General features: G+C 43.2%; 1 protein-coding gene across 2 annotated transcripts in view; it reads right to left on the bottom strand.

Annotated features, from left to right (window-relative positions):
* LOC140311517 (tripartite motif-containing protein 16-like) overlaps positions 1-11,541 on the bottom strand; it is a 252,966-nt gene extending 241,425 nt beyond the window's left edge. Inside the window, exon 1 of one of the 2 annotated variants that reach the window (XM_072388907.1) lies at positions 9,691-11,541. In XM_072388907.1, the coding sequence (XP_072245008.1) occupies positions 9,691-11,432 (1,742 nt within the window). In that variant the 5' untranslated portion in view covers positions 11,433-11,541. Of the gene's footprint in view, positions 1-9,354 lie in introns of those variants that run through there. The other variant, XM_072388906.1, reaches the window with a different exon arrangement.
* Between the last annotated feature and the right edge of the window lie 1,451 nt (positions 11,542-12,992).

The raw sequence follows: 12,992 nt of genomic DNA, 5'->3' as shown, positions 1-12,992 counted from the left end.
TTAGCAACTAAAAGGTTTTGATATGAATGATTAGTCTTCTTGGATGAGGTGCGGCCGTCACCCTGTAAAAAAAATCTGGTTAAACCACTAACCTGAGATCCAACCTGTAAAAAAAAAGTCAGGTTAGCCCACTAACCTTAGAGATCCAGATCCAACCTGAAAAAGTGTACCATACCTTTTATCACAGATCCAAATCGAAATTAAATTCTGCTCCATTTTAAAGCCTATTTTATGGACTAACCGGCAACTAACACGACCGTTTGGTACTTTTGGACTGATAATAAATGTTAATGAGGTCCAGTCGTCAGCAAACCTGTAAAAAAAAAAGTTAAATAAAGACTCCAGACCAATAAAGACTCCAGACCAACACAAACAAGAAACTTTGTGGTATGAACTCTAGCTGTAGTGCTGAACTGTTATTGAATAAACGCTTCAACAGTCAGTTTAATGTAAATTAACTACACAAATTTACAGTTGATGTAAATTTGTGCTGTTAATAGAGAATTGAAGAAAAGACGTTGTGATGTCGGAGTGCAAAAATTTTATTTAGAAAAAGGAATAGACGAAGCACGCAAATAAATGTAAAAGAAGAATAAGACTTACAGTTCGCTCATCTACCTGCGGGAGGAAGGTGGGGGGGGTTAATGGCATAAAATAAATGATACAGTTGAAGTAACACGAGAGAATTTGGTGGCTCCCCCTTAAGTTGGGGGATGCTGCACCACTGTGTTGAAACCAAACCTCCATGTGAGCCCTGCACATTAATTTCATGTTGAAGAGGCAACAAAAAAAGTCAAGCTAAGCTAAACTGTACAGTGTGGCGCAGGGCCAGAGGTCTCAAAGGTTCACAAACTTCTCTAGTGTTGCTTTAACTGTGGCAATAAGCTCAGACCTCATTGTGGCATCAAATTCAAACCAAAAGACCGGTCACAGAGAACCGAAACAGCGGCACGGCGGCCAAGACGAGGCGCGGCGGCCTACCAAAACCAGAGAAAAATGGCGCTTACTGGTTGAAGATCTTCAGATGTTCTGCCTGTGGAAGAAGGAAAAATAAGGTTAAGTTTTACAGAAGCAGCAACTGGGTTCAGAGGTTAATTAAAAATCTTTTCATTGGTTTTGTAGTTTGCAACCATTAAGCTGCAGAGTCTGGATGCGTTCATGTTACAGTTGTAAACCTGAAATGTATCATAGCTTCTCCTCCAGACCAATTCTACTGTTTAAGAGGAATTTAAAACTTCTGATAACTGGGATCATCCAGCAGAAACAGAATATCTCCCCTTTAATTTATTTTCCTCTAAATTTAACCCATTGTTTTCAGCGTATTTGAGGGGAACAGATCTGCTCACATGATTTTATCCAGTTATATGAAACCGATTTACATAGAACTCAGCAGGCATCTGGCTGCAGACAAGATGGCCGACAGTTAAAGCACTTGATTAACTTTGGGATCAGCAATTGATCCAGTCGTGATGCAATTCGATGCCCTCTTTAACACTGGAAGTCCCAAAGTGCAGACTTTAGTCTGCAATGACAATAGAGCTGGACTGGGCTCATAGAACTGAGAAGCCGGTGACACCATCAGAAAAGCCCAGACCCAATGTGGTCAGATTCCTGTAGCTGAAAGGACAAACTTGCTGTTCTGGATAAAGCTAAAAACCTAAAGGGCTCAGGCATTTTCATCAATGAGGACTTTTCTGAAACCGTCCGACAGAGAAGGAAAGATCTACAATACATATTTGAGATACGACAAACTTATTTATCGTCAGTATTTATATTAGATGTCATTAAACCATTTAACCACCGAACTGCAGAAGATTCTCTTAAAGCAGCAAAGTGCTTTACAGAAAGGTTTAAAGTTAGTTAGATTAACAAAAACAGCAAAAAAAAGGCAACGGGAGTCAGATATCACCAATGGCTTTCTTAAAGAAGAAAACTAAAAGAAATTTAAAGACTGAGTCACATGAGTCGGGGGCCTCGACAAGGACTGATGTGACGCAGCCGTCTGCGACAGACGTGTTACTTTAGCGCCACTCAACAACAAAACAAAACCCGCGAAAAGTAAGGAGAGAAGAAAACAACAGCACCAAGAAGCTAACATGGAGAGCGAGGAGGCCACCGTGTTCATGGTCTGCATGACGGTGATATTAATCATGGACGATCACATCAGGCGTCTAAGATGGAGGCTGGAAGAGCTCACAGCGAGAGTCAGGAGACGGAGAATCCAGCAGCGGGCGATACTTCTTCCTTTCATGGAGGAAAGAAGGAGAGCAGAGCGCCGCAGACAAAGGAAACGAAGTTTAACTTATTAAACAGGCGCCGGTTGGGTCCGTGTCGTATGAGTAAACATTTCAGACAAGGGGCGGAGCTACAGCCGCCAAACACCTACGTCATGTTCCTGTGGAGCCCAGAAAATACCCTGAAGGAGCTGAAATGGTTCCAGGAACTGAGGGCCGTGGTCCCTAGTTCCTGAGGGCCGTGGTCCCTAGTTCCTGAGGGCCGTGGTCCCTAGTTCCTGAGGGCCGTGGTCCCTAGTTCCTGAGGGCCGTGGTCCCTAGTTCCTGAGGGCCGTGGTCCCTAGTTCCTGAGGGCCGTGGTCCCTAGTTCCTGAGGGCCGCGGTCCCTAGTTCCTGAGGGCCGCGGTCCGGGGGGGGGGGGGATATTCCAGAAAGAGGAGGTTCAACAAACTTAGTCTATCCCTGAGCTCTGAGATGGGAAACTGAGGATCCGGTTCCAGAACAACTGATCTGCATTAGTTCAATCAACTCAAGACCCTGAAGGAGCTAAAATGGTTCCAGGAACTGAGGGCCGTGCTCCCTAGTTCCCGAATGTCCAAATGCACGAAAAAAAAAGTCCCTATTCCTGAAAAGGTTCTATGAACTGAAAAAGGTTCCTACAGTGGGAATGAGCCTATTGTGAGCCTGGCAGAGTAAATTGTCACTGAAATCGGGGTGTAACCTACAACCAAATTACCTTTCATGAAGGATTTAGTACGTCCCTTCCAAAAAAAAAAAAAAAAAAAGATAGGAGACTATTAAAAGTGAAATGAAATGAAATGACAAATGAAAGCGCTTCTCGGATCAACTGACAAAATGAGGTGAATGTGTACATCTGTTTGCTGGCTACATTAAATGAAAAATGGTACAACACACAGTATGCTGGGCTGATCAGAGCTCATTTAAACAGCAGTTTGGCCTTTTTCACTACAGGCAGCAACCTCAGTGGGTTGGCCTGACACCAACTATAGTATCGGTGTAACTTTTATTCTCTTTAAAAATGCTAAAGGGGAGATTTCACCATTTTTATTTTATACAAAGACCACATTAGACGAGGTACAGATCCAAAACCACTGTGCGATGTGTTCAGGTGCAGTCACCCCTCTGTTCATTGAACTCCTCTGGCTGCCCTTAGCCGCCAGCATCAGATTCAAGTCCCTGATGTCAGCTACAAAGAGCTTAATGGAACGGCTCCATCTACTTGAATGCTCTTGCAAAGGCTTCTGTCCCAACTGGGTCCCTCCGTTGGTCCCAGGATTGTCGTCTAGCAGCTCCTACACCACGCCTAAGACAATCCAAACTCTGTTCATGTGTCGTCCCACGATGGTGGAATGACCTACCGAGCGCTACCAGAACAGGGGCGTCCCTGTCTATCTTCAGGAAGCTCCTGAAAACCCAGCTCTTCAGAGAGCATCTCCTATCCCAGCACTTACCTTGTACTTCCCTACCCCCTCTATCTCTGCACTTTATCTTTCTGCACTTCCTTCTATGCCTGCACCCTATCTCTACTCTGTCCCCTCTGACAGAGTCGGACTCCTGGGTTCCTTCTATGTAGCTTATTGTTAGCTTTTTATAAAGCTGTTATATCTTCATTTGTAAGTCGCTTTGGATAAAAGCATCTGATAAATACAGAAACACTATCTCAAATCTGGACTAGATTATCATACAAAGGCTAAACATTCTTTAAAACACAGTCTCTGATTTGTGAAACCTTTATTCTATTTGTCAAAATGCAATAAAGACACATTTCACACTATTTTCAGCATATTGGCCACATTAGACCAGGTCCAAAACCACTTTGCCTAGAACTCTCTAATCTGGACTGTATTAATATAGAGCCTCCACAGATACATAAAAACACAGTCTCTGATTTGAGAAACCTTTATTCTATTTGGCTGTTCACAATACAATGGAGATAGTTAGCACCTTGAGAGGAATACACAATGCAGCAGAAGTGAAAATCTCTGGGCCCGTTAGTGTTAAACTTCCATCTTGTCTGCAGGCAGATTCTCAGAATTCATGTAAAATGTCGGCTGAGCCATGAACAGAACCTTAACGGGTTATCCGTTCCCAACAAAAGGCCGATAACCAGTCTGGGAATGTTTTAAAAGAAATAAAATCACATCAAACAGGGTGCAAGTACCTCTGGGTTCTTCTTTCTCTGCCTTTTGTCTCCGCCCACTGTGCGATGTGTTCAGGTGCAGTCAGTCCAGCACAGTTCTGTTGATGAGAATCAGCATCAAAACCACATCTAACCAAGATGTTACACCAAGTTCAGACACATTGGATTGGATCAAAGAACAGTTTCAGTGCAATCTGTTGGTTTCCTGAGCTCAGCTACTTTTTTAAAAGTTGGACCAATTCAAATGTAATGAATTGGGCTGAATCTTTTAAGGGTTTTCAGCTGACATTTGTTGTAATTTGGCAAATTATAAATAAAACTGGATTGAACCGATGTTCCGAGGGCCCAAACAGTGCTTTATGAGCTACTTTATTCTGTATTTTACAGGCAGCCAGAAGAGGTACTTTGGTGATGCGTTCAAATGCCCGCGTTTGTGTCGGAACTCTGAAGGAGTTCAAGCCATCCCGCTGATTGTTTGGACGATCCTGCTGATAACGCATTACAGTAGTTTACACTGATCAATATGAACGAAAGCAGCTGATGATAATGAATGAAACAGAGCAGATGCAAACAGCCGATCAGCTGTTATCGCGCACGCTCTTACAGCGCAGGTGTGTCAACATGGAAGCTCTTCAAGTCTCATGTAGGATGTGTGAAGTTCAGAAAACGGGCTGCATTTTTAAAACGACAGTTTTAAGAAGCTTAAGCTGTGAACTGGGCTTATAAGAGGGAGATGAGGCACACCTGCCGGCTCATTGGAAACAGGCGCATTTACTACAATTAGCTCCAGAAACATTTAACCAAATGACTTTTCCATAACAAACGGGCGCATTTACGACAATTAGCTCCAGAAACATTTATCCAAATGGCTTTTCCATAACAAACGGGCGCATTTATGACAATTAGCTCCAGAAACATTTAACCAAATGGCTTTTCCATAACAAACGGGCGCATTTACGACAATTAGCTCCAGAAACATTTATCCAAATGGCTTTTCCATAACAAACGGGCGCATTTATGACAATTAGCTCCAGAAACATTTAACCAAATGGCTTTTCCATAACAAACGGGCGCATTTACGACAATTAGCTCCAGAAACATTTATCCAAATGGCTTTTCCATAACAAACGGGCGCATTTATGACAATTAGCTCCAGAAATATTTAACCAAATGGCTTTTCCATAACAAACGGGCGCATTTATGACAATTAGCTCCAGAAACATTTAACCAAATGGCTTTTCCATAACAAACGGGCGCATTTATGACAATTAGCTCCAGAAATATTTAACCAAATGGCTTTTCCATAACAAACGGGCGCATTTATGACAATTAGCTCCAGAAACATTTAACCAAATGACTTTTCCATAACAAACAGGCGCATTCACGACAATTAGCTCCAGAAACATTTAACCAAATGGCTTTTCCATAACAAACGGGCGCATTCACGACAATTAGCTCCAGAAACATTTAACCAAATGGCTTTTCCATAACAAACGGGCGCATTTATGACAATTAGCTCCAGAAACATTTAACCAAATGGCTTTTCCATAACAAACGGGCGCATTTATGACAATTAGCTCCAGGAACATTTAACCAAATGACTTTTCCATAACAAACGGGCGCATTTACTACAATTAGCTCCAGAAATATTTAACCAAATGGCTTTTCCATAACAAACAGGCGCATTCACGACAATTAGCTCCAGAAACATTTAACCAAATGGCTTTTCCATAACAAACGGGCGCATTTATGACAATTAGCTCCAGAAATATTTAACCAAATGGCTTTTCCATAACAAACAGGCGCATTCACGACAATTAGCTCCAGAAACATTTAACCAAATGGCTTTTCCATAACAAACGGGCGCATTTATGACAATTAGCTCCAGAAACATTTAACCAAATGGCTTTTCCATAACAAACGGGCGCATTTATGACAATTAGCTCCAGAAACATTTAACCAAATGACTTTTCCATAACAAACAGGCGCATTTACAACAATTAGCTCCAGAAACATTTAACCAAATGGCTTTTCCATAACAAACGGGCGCATTTATGACAATTAGCTCCAGAAACATTTAACCAAATGGCTTTTCCATAACAAACAGGCGCATTTACGACAATTAGCTCCAGAAACATTTATCCAAATGGCTTTTCCATAACAAACGGGCGCATTTACGACAATTAGCTCCAGAAACATTTAACCAAATGGCTTTTCCATAACAAACAGGCGCATTCACGACAATTAGCTCCAGAAACATTTAACCAAATGACTTTTCTATAACAAACGGGCGCATTCACGACAATTAGCTCCAGAAACATTTAACCAAATGGCTTTTCCATAACAAACGGGCGCATTTATGACAATTAGCTCCAGAAACATTTAACCAAATGGCTTTTCCATAACAAACGGGCGCATTTATGACAATTAGCTCCAGAAACATTTAACCAAATGGCTTTTCCATAACAAACGGGCGCATTTACGACAATTGGGTGGCAACACCCATTCCGACATCCCACCATTCCGACAAGGCTTTCAGTATAAGGAAATGTGCGTTACTCAACAGGCGAGTCCCTTCTTTCTGTTTATGCAATTTATATGTTTAACACGTTTACAGATAAGCGTTATTAAAAACACAAAGTCTGGGCAACTGGAGGAGGAGAAGCAGACCGCGGTGGTTTTCAGTCACACACTCCAATGCCACTTGTTTCAACTTCCGAAAATGTAATCCAGGAAAAAAAGGCTTACAAACATGGACCGAAACGGCTCCATAACGGCTCCATAACACGCACAAGAATCCAAAAGAAACGAAAGTTAACTAAAAGAAAGCAAATAAACAGCATGAAGGGGTCAAAATCGGTTTTACGCATGCCTCTGTGCGTCTGGCACATGCGTCTTCGGGCTCTCCCACGTTGGTTTGTGGATGAAAGCTATATGTTCAGCTGTAATGCCATGTAAAAACAATCTCTACATGACATTTACTCCCAGGTGTGACCAGTTAGGTCCTTAAGATATCAACAGGCTGGATAAAGCCTTGCGCAACGGATGTGTGTTTGTGCCAAATGCGCAAAGCCCATCCGCGCTTCCCAAAATTGGAGCGAGTATGACATGAATAAACGTTTTTACTGCATTTTGTTGTGTTTTATACGTTCTATGCTGTCATTTCTCTCCTCTCCTATTGGCAAGGCAAGGCAGAGTGCTCGCAACTGTGTCCTGTGCAGTAGCCGTGATCTGTAATTGTAATTATTACTTCTGCATATGATGACAGCGGGCAAAAGACGCATGGGCTCTGTGGAGAGCTCCGCTCCAGCTGGCTGCTGACAGCTCACTGACACTGTATTTCTGCTTAATCAGTTTCAGTCTCGCCAGAGTTACATTAATATCTGTATTTTTATATTTGACATTCAGGGGATTTTGATAATAGATTATTAAAGTTTGTTTGCGAGGCCTCTGTGGCCTCTGTATATGCAGAGTTTGTGCGCCAAACTTTAGGGCGTATTTGCGCCGCCATATCATTAGTGCAAAATGTTTTGGGTAAAAAATAGGCTATTAAAAGGAACTGTCGGAATGGCGGTATGTTAAAAAAATAAAAATATATACCGCCATTCCGACCATAGGAGGAAAAAAGTGTCGGAATGGCGGGACGTTTGATAAAAAATGAAGCGTCGCCATTCCGACAATTGGAGGCCAATGTCGGAATGGCAGCATGTAACCACGACAATTAGCTCCAGAAACATTTAACCAAATGGCTTTTCCATAACAAAGAGGGGCATTTACGACAATTAGCTCCAGAAACATTTAACCAAAGAGGCGCATTTACGCAGTTTGCGGACTTAAAGCGGCTGTTCTGCTATGAACCGCATTTAATTAGAAATCAAGGCCCTCTTCAGCAGGGATCTCCATCTACGGTCCCCGAGGGCCGCTGTCCTGCAGGTTTTAGATGTTTCCCTGCTTCAACGAACCTGATTCAGATGAAATGGATCTCTTTAAAATATTAAGTTCTGCACAAACCTGCTAATGAGGCATCGATCTGAATCGGGTGTGTTGAAGCAACATAAAACCTGCAGGACAGCGACCCTCGGGGACCGGAGATGGAGATCCCTGCTCCACAGCTTCTTAAAACCTGCCGGTGAGCAGCTTTACGTGATAAACACGCACAGAAAAAAACGCTTAAATCAACACAAGCTAAACGCCACGTTGTGTCCAAGTAGAACTTATTTCTTACCTGTTGGGATGTGTTTCCAGTCCTCAGCAGCCGAACACAACTCTGTTGGTCTGGGCAGCATGGGCCCAGCTGATATAGCTTCCCGCTGATTGCGCGCTCACCTGCGCGCTCACGGTTTCACCGAGATGTGTTCTCACAAGAAATATTGTTCCCTCGTTTAAGGCTTCATTTAAAAACAACGTGAGGCCATTTAAAAACTGTAGCTGCAGCACAAATGTGTTCTTCTTTTAATACACACAGCAGCAGGAAACGGTTTCAACAGAAAGTGTTACAGTTCTGGTGCTGTGCTTTGGATAAAAAGAAGAAAAACACTGAAATATTCCACATTTGTTGAGTGAAGAAGTTTATTTGAGTATTCTTTTTTAAAAAAGGAGTTTATGAGCTGTGTAAATTAAGTCCCGTAGCATCAGAACAAGTCATTACAAAGAAATGAAAAGATATAAACCAATTAAAACAAATGTTTTTAGTACACTCACAAATTAAAAAAAAAACACTATTTGAGTGGAAATGATTTAAAAAATGTAAGTTTTCCAAACTTAAATATTCCAACTTGCTCAAAAACTTTGAGATAAACGGTTTCCACAAAAGTTTTGAAGTCATTTGGGTTTACAGCACCCTCTCTCCACCACTATTTGCCATATTCATGGAATCATTAGCTGTAAAGTCATCTGTTGGTTGATTTAGAAAACAGCAGCAACATTTGATCTCTGATAAAATCAAAGTCAGTGTAGCTCCAGAATAATTTTACATTTACAAAGTGATGAGATGTGAACAGAGTCTGTGATAAAGGAAGGTCTGCTGATCTCTCTGTTGGGCTCCATGAAGTGGAAGAGAAACAACAACATACAGACACATCAACACAAGCATCCAACTAATATTTAGAGCTCAGAGAAGTTTAGATTTTCATGTGGAGAAACATTTCTGTGAATAAAACTCATCATTAGCAGTGATACCCTCCATGGCTGCACAAACCCAGGAAAAAGCAGCAAATAAACAGCAAAGAGCTGACAGGATACCTTTATTTCACTTTACACAACTCTGCTGAGGATCCATCAGAATAATAATGAAACCTAATCCCAGCATAGAGCGGCTGAGTGAATGTGGTCTGGACTCTGTGGAGCAGAGTCATGGTTTCAGAGATGCTGTAGAAGGACAGAATACCTGCTCTGTGATCCAGGTACACTCCGACTCTGGAGGGCAGAGGACCTGAGATGGAGGTTTTTATGCTGTTGTACCAAAATGAATAACTGTCTGGGTCACAATTTAATGCCCAAGATTTGTCATTAAATCCAAATCTACATTCAGTCCCACCTCCTGCTCTCCTGATGTTCTTGTATGCGACTGCTACAACAACTCCTTCCCCTCCCATCTCCACCTCCCAGTAACAGCGTCCAGTCAGACTCTCTCTGCTCAGGACCTGAAAACATCCAGTGAATGTGTCTGGATCAGCAGAATAAGACTGAAGTTGATCCATTCTTGTCACTTTTCTGTTCCCCTCTGACAGGAACAGACGTCTGTGTACTGTGTTTGGATCCAGTTTGATTTCACATGAATATTTTAAGAAGTCAGCTCTGCTCTTTGGTTCTGGTTCAGGTTCAGGTTCAGGTTCAGGTTCAGGTTCAGGTTCTGGTTCTGGTTCAGGTTCTGGTTCAGGTTCAGGTTCAGGTTCAGGTTCAGGTTCAGGTTCTGGTTCTGGTTCTGGTTCCTGCAGTAAAACATCCACCTCAGTGCCTCTCAGGGAGATGTTGGTCCATTCCTCTCTCAGGATGTCCTGTAGTTTCTCTCTGAGCTCTGACACAGCTGCTGTCACAGCCTCAAAGTGCCTCAGAGGACGGATCTTGATGCTGGATGAGGGTGTAGACTCCCTGAGTGCTGACACTGAGGGGCAGTTCTGTAGAAACTGGGTGTGATCCTCTGTGTGTGAGAGCTGCTGCAGCTCAGCATCTTTCCTCTGCAGCTCAGTGATCTCCTGCTCCAGCTTCTCCTGAAGCTCTTTGACTCGACTCACTTCAGTTTGCTGCTGGGATCTGATCTGCTGCTTCACCTCAGAGCTTCTTTTCTGGAGGAGACGGATCAGCTCAGTGAAGATCTTCTCACTGTGCTCCACTGTTTTATCAGCAGACTGATTGATGGCCTCCACCTCCTGCTGAAGCAGCTTCACATCTTTCTCTCGGTCCTGGACTCTCTGCTGGATTTGCTGCCGACTCCCCTCCAGCTCTCTCTGCCTCTCAGTCCTTTCTGCTGCAGCTGACACTGTGTCGTGGCCTTTATGTTCCTCCACAGAGCAGAGATAACAGATAGACTTCTGATCAGTGCGGCAGAACATCTTCATCAACTCATCGTGACGAGAGCAGATGTTCTCCTGGAGGTTCTTGGAGGGCTCCACCAGCTTGTGTTTCCTGAATGGAGGTGAATCATAATGAGGCTGAAGGTGATTCTCACAGTAAGAGGCCAGACAGACTAAACAGGACTTGACGGCTTTCAGTTTTCTTCCAGAGCAGAAATCACAGGCCACATCTTCAGCTCCAGCATAGCAGTGATCAGCAGGAGCAGCTTGGAGTCCAGTCTTCTTCAGCTGCTCCACTAAAGCAGCTAACATGGTGTTTTTCTCCAGGACAGGCCTCGGTGTGAAAGTTTTCCTGCACTGAGGGCAGCTGTGGATTCCCTTCTGATCCTCTCCATCCCAGAAGCCTTTAATACAGTTCCTGCAGTAGCTGTGTCCACAGGGAATAGTCACCGGATCCTTCAGCAGATCCAAACAGATCGAACAAGAGATGCTTTCACGGTCCAGCTGAGCTCCTTTCTGCGCCATTTCTCCTCTCAGATCAGCGACTGAGTCGTCTGTGTTCCTGCTATAAAGGACTCCTCACAGCTGCTGCACCTTAAACACTTTGGACTTTAACTCGTGTCATCAGGCTCTAATCTTTCCAGGAGGATATTAAAGAATATCCAGTAAGTAATAAAAACCGAGTGGTTTTATTCATCATAAAGACATAAAAACATCACAAAGTCCATCTTATTGGATCTGATATCAGAGAAAGAACTGATAAACTTTTCCTTAAGAATGGCTTCTTGTGTCATTTGGCACAGCTCAGCCTTTTCTCCCTGTTTCCCTTCCTTAAGAACGGCTTCTTGACAGCCACCCTTCCATGGAGACCATTTCTGATGAGGCTTGGGCCAACAGTAGATGGATCAGCTGAAGGTCCAGATGCATCTCTCAGGTCCTGTCAGGTCACAGCTGGATTTTTTCCTCTTTCTTAAGGGAACTGTATTAAATCCGGTCCAGCTGAACTCCTTTCTGCGTCTTCATGGTTAGAATATGAGTTGATTCTTCTTTTAATCCCTTTGGAAAGAAGTTTAGCTTCACTTTCACAATGAATCATTGTGTTAAAGCTCCAGTTCCTCGTCTGCTTTATAAACATCTGCACTGGTGCCTTCGTGGCCTTGTCTGGGTTATAATCTGCATGTGGGAGTTGATTGTGTGGACGTCTTAAGATATGAAAATAATTATTTAAAACATGAAGCATGGATCATTTAAAGGCAAAGGTTGTGCAGCTGTTCCAGACTCATGGCATCTGTTCCTTCCTCTTTGCTAACTCGGCCTTCTTGTTCATGCACAGCATCTTATCTAATCAGTATGATCTGATCCTTTTGAAGTGGAAACCATAAATCTGATCCCTCTGTACAGGTGTACCTTTTTGCAGAAGCACTGGCTGAAGGAGCAGTAAAAATGGGCATGCCGAGCGCTCTCGCCCACAGTATCGCATCCCAGACTGTCCTGGTGAGTGTTGCAAGTCGTTGGTGCTTTAAAAACGCGATGTTTGACCTCTGTCAGATAGAAAGTGAATATCTGGTCTGAGCTCCTTTATTCTCCAACACAGCCTGAACCCTCTGAGACGAGCTTTCTGTCATTTCTTTAAGGAGTCTTCAGGAATAGTTCTCCAGGCTTCTTGAAGGACATCCCAAAGCTCTTCTTTGGATGTGGGCTGCCTTTTGTTCCGTTCTCTGTCAGATGATCCCACACTGCTTCAATAATGTTGAGGTCCGGGCTCTGGGGAGGATTCATCCCTCCATAAGACCTGTTGCCACTGATTTTCAGTCCACTTCTTGTGTCATTTGGCACAGCTCAGCCTTTTCTCCCTGTTTCCCTTCCTTAAGAACGGCTTCTTGACAGCCACCCTTCCATGGAGCCCATTTCTGATGAGGCTTGGGCCAACAGTAGATGGATCAGCTGAAGGTCCAGATGCATCTCTCAGGTCCTGTCAGGTCACAGCTGGATTTTTTCCTCTTTCTTAAGGACATCACTTTCAGATCCTGTTCATCTGCTGGAGATAGTTTTTTAGGCCTGACACTTCTTCTTTTGTCCAGTTTC

Source organism: Leuresthes tenuis, unplaced genomic scaffold, assembly GCF_036924035.1.
Source record: "Leuresthes tenuis unplaced genomic scaffold, fLeuTen1.0.hap1 SCAF_7, whole genome shotgun sequence".
Lineage (NCBI taxonomy): Eukaryota > Metazoa > Chordata > Actinopteri > Atheriniformes > Atherinopsidae > Leuresthes > Leuresthes tenuis.
This window is presented reverse-complemented; position numbering and strand designations above follow the sequence as displayed.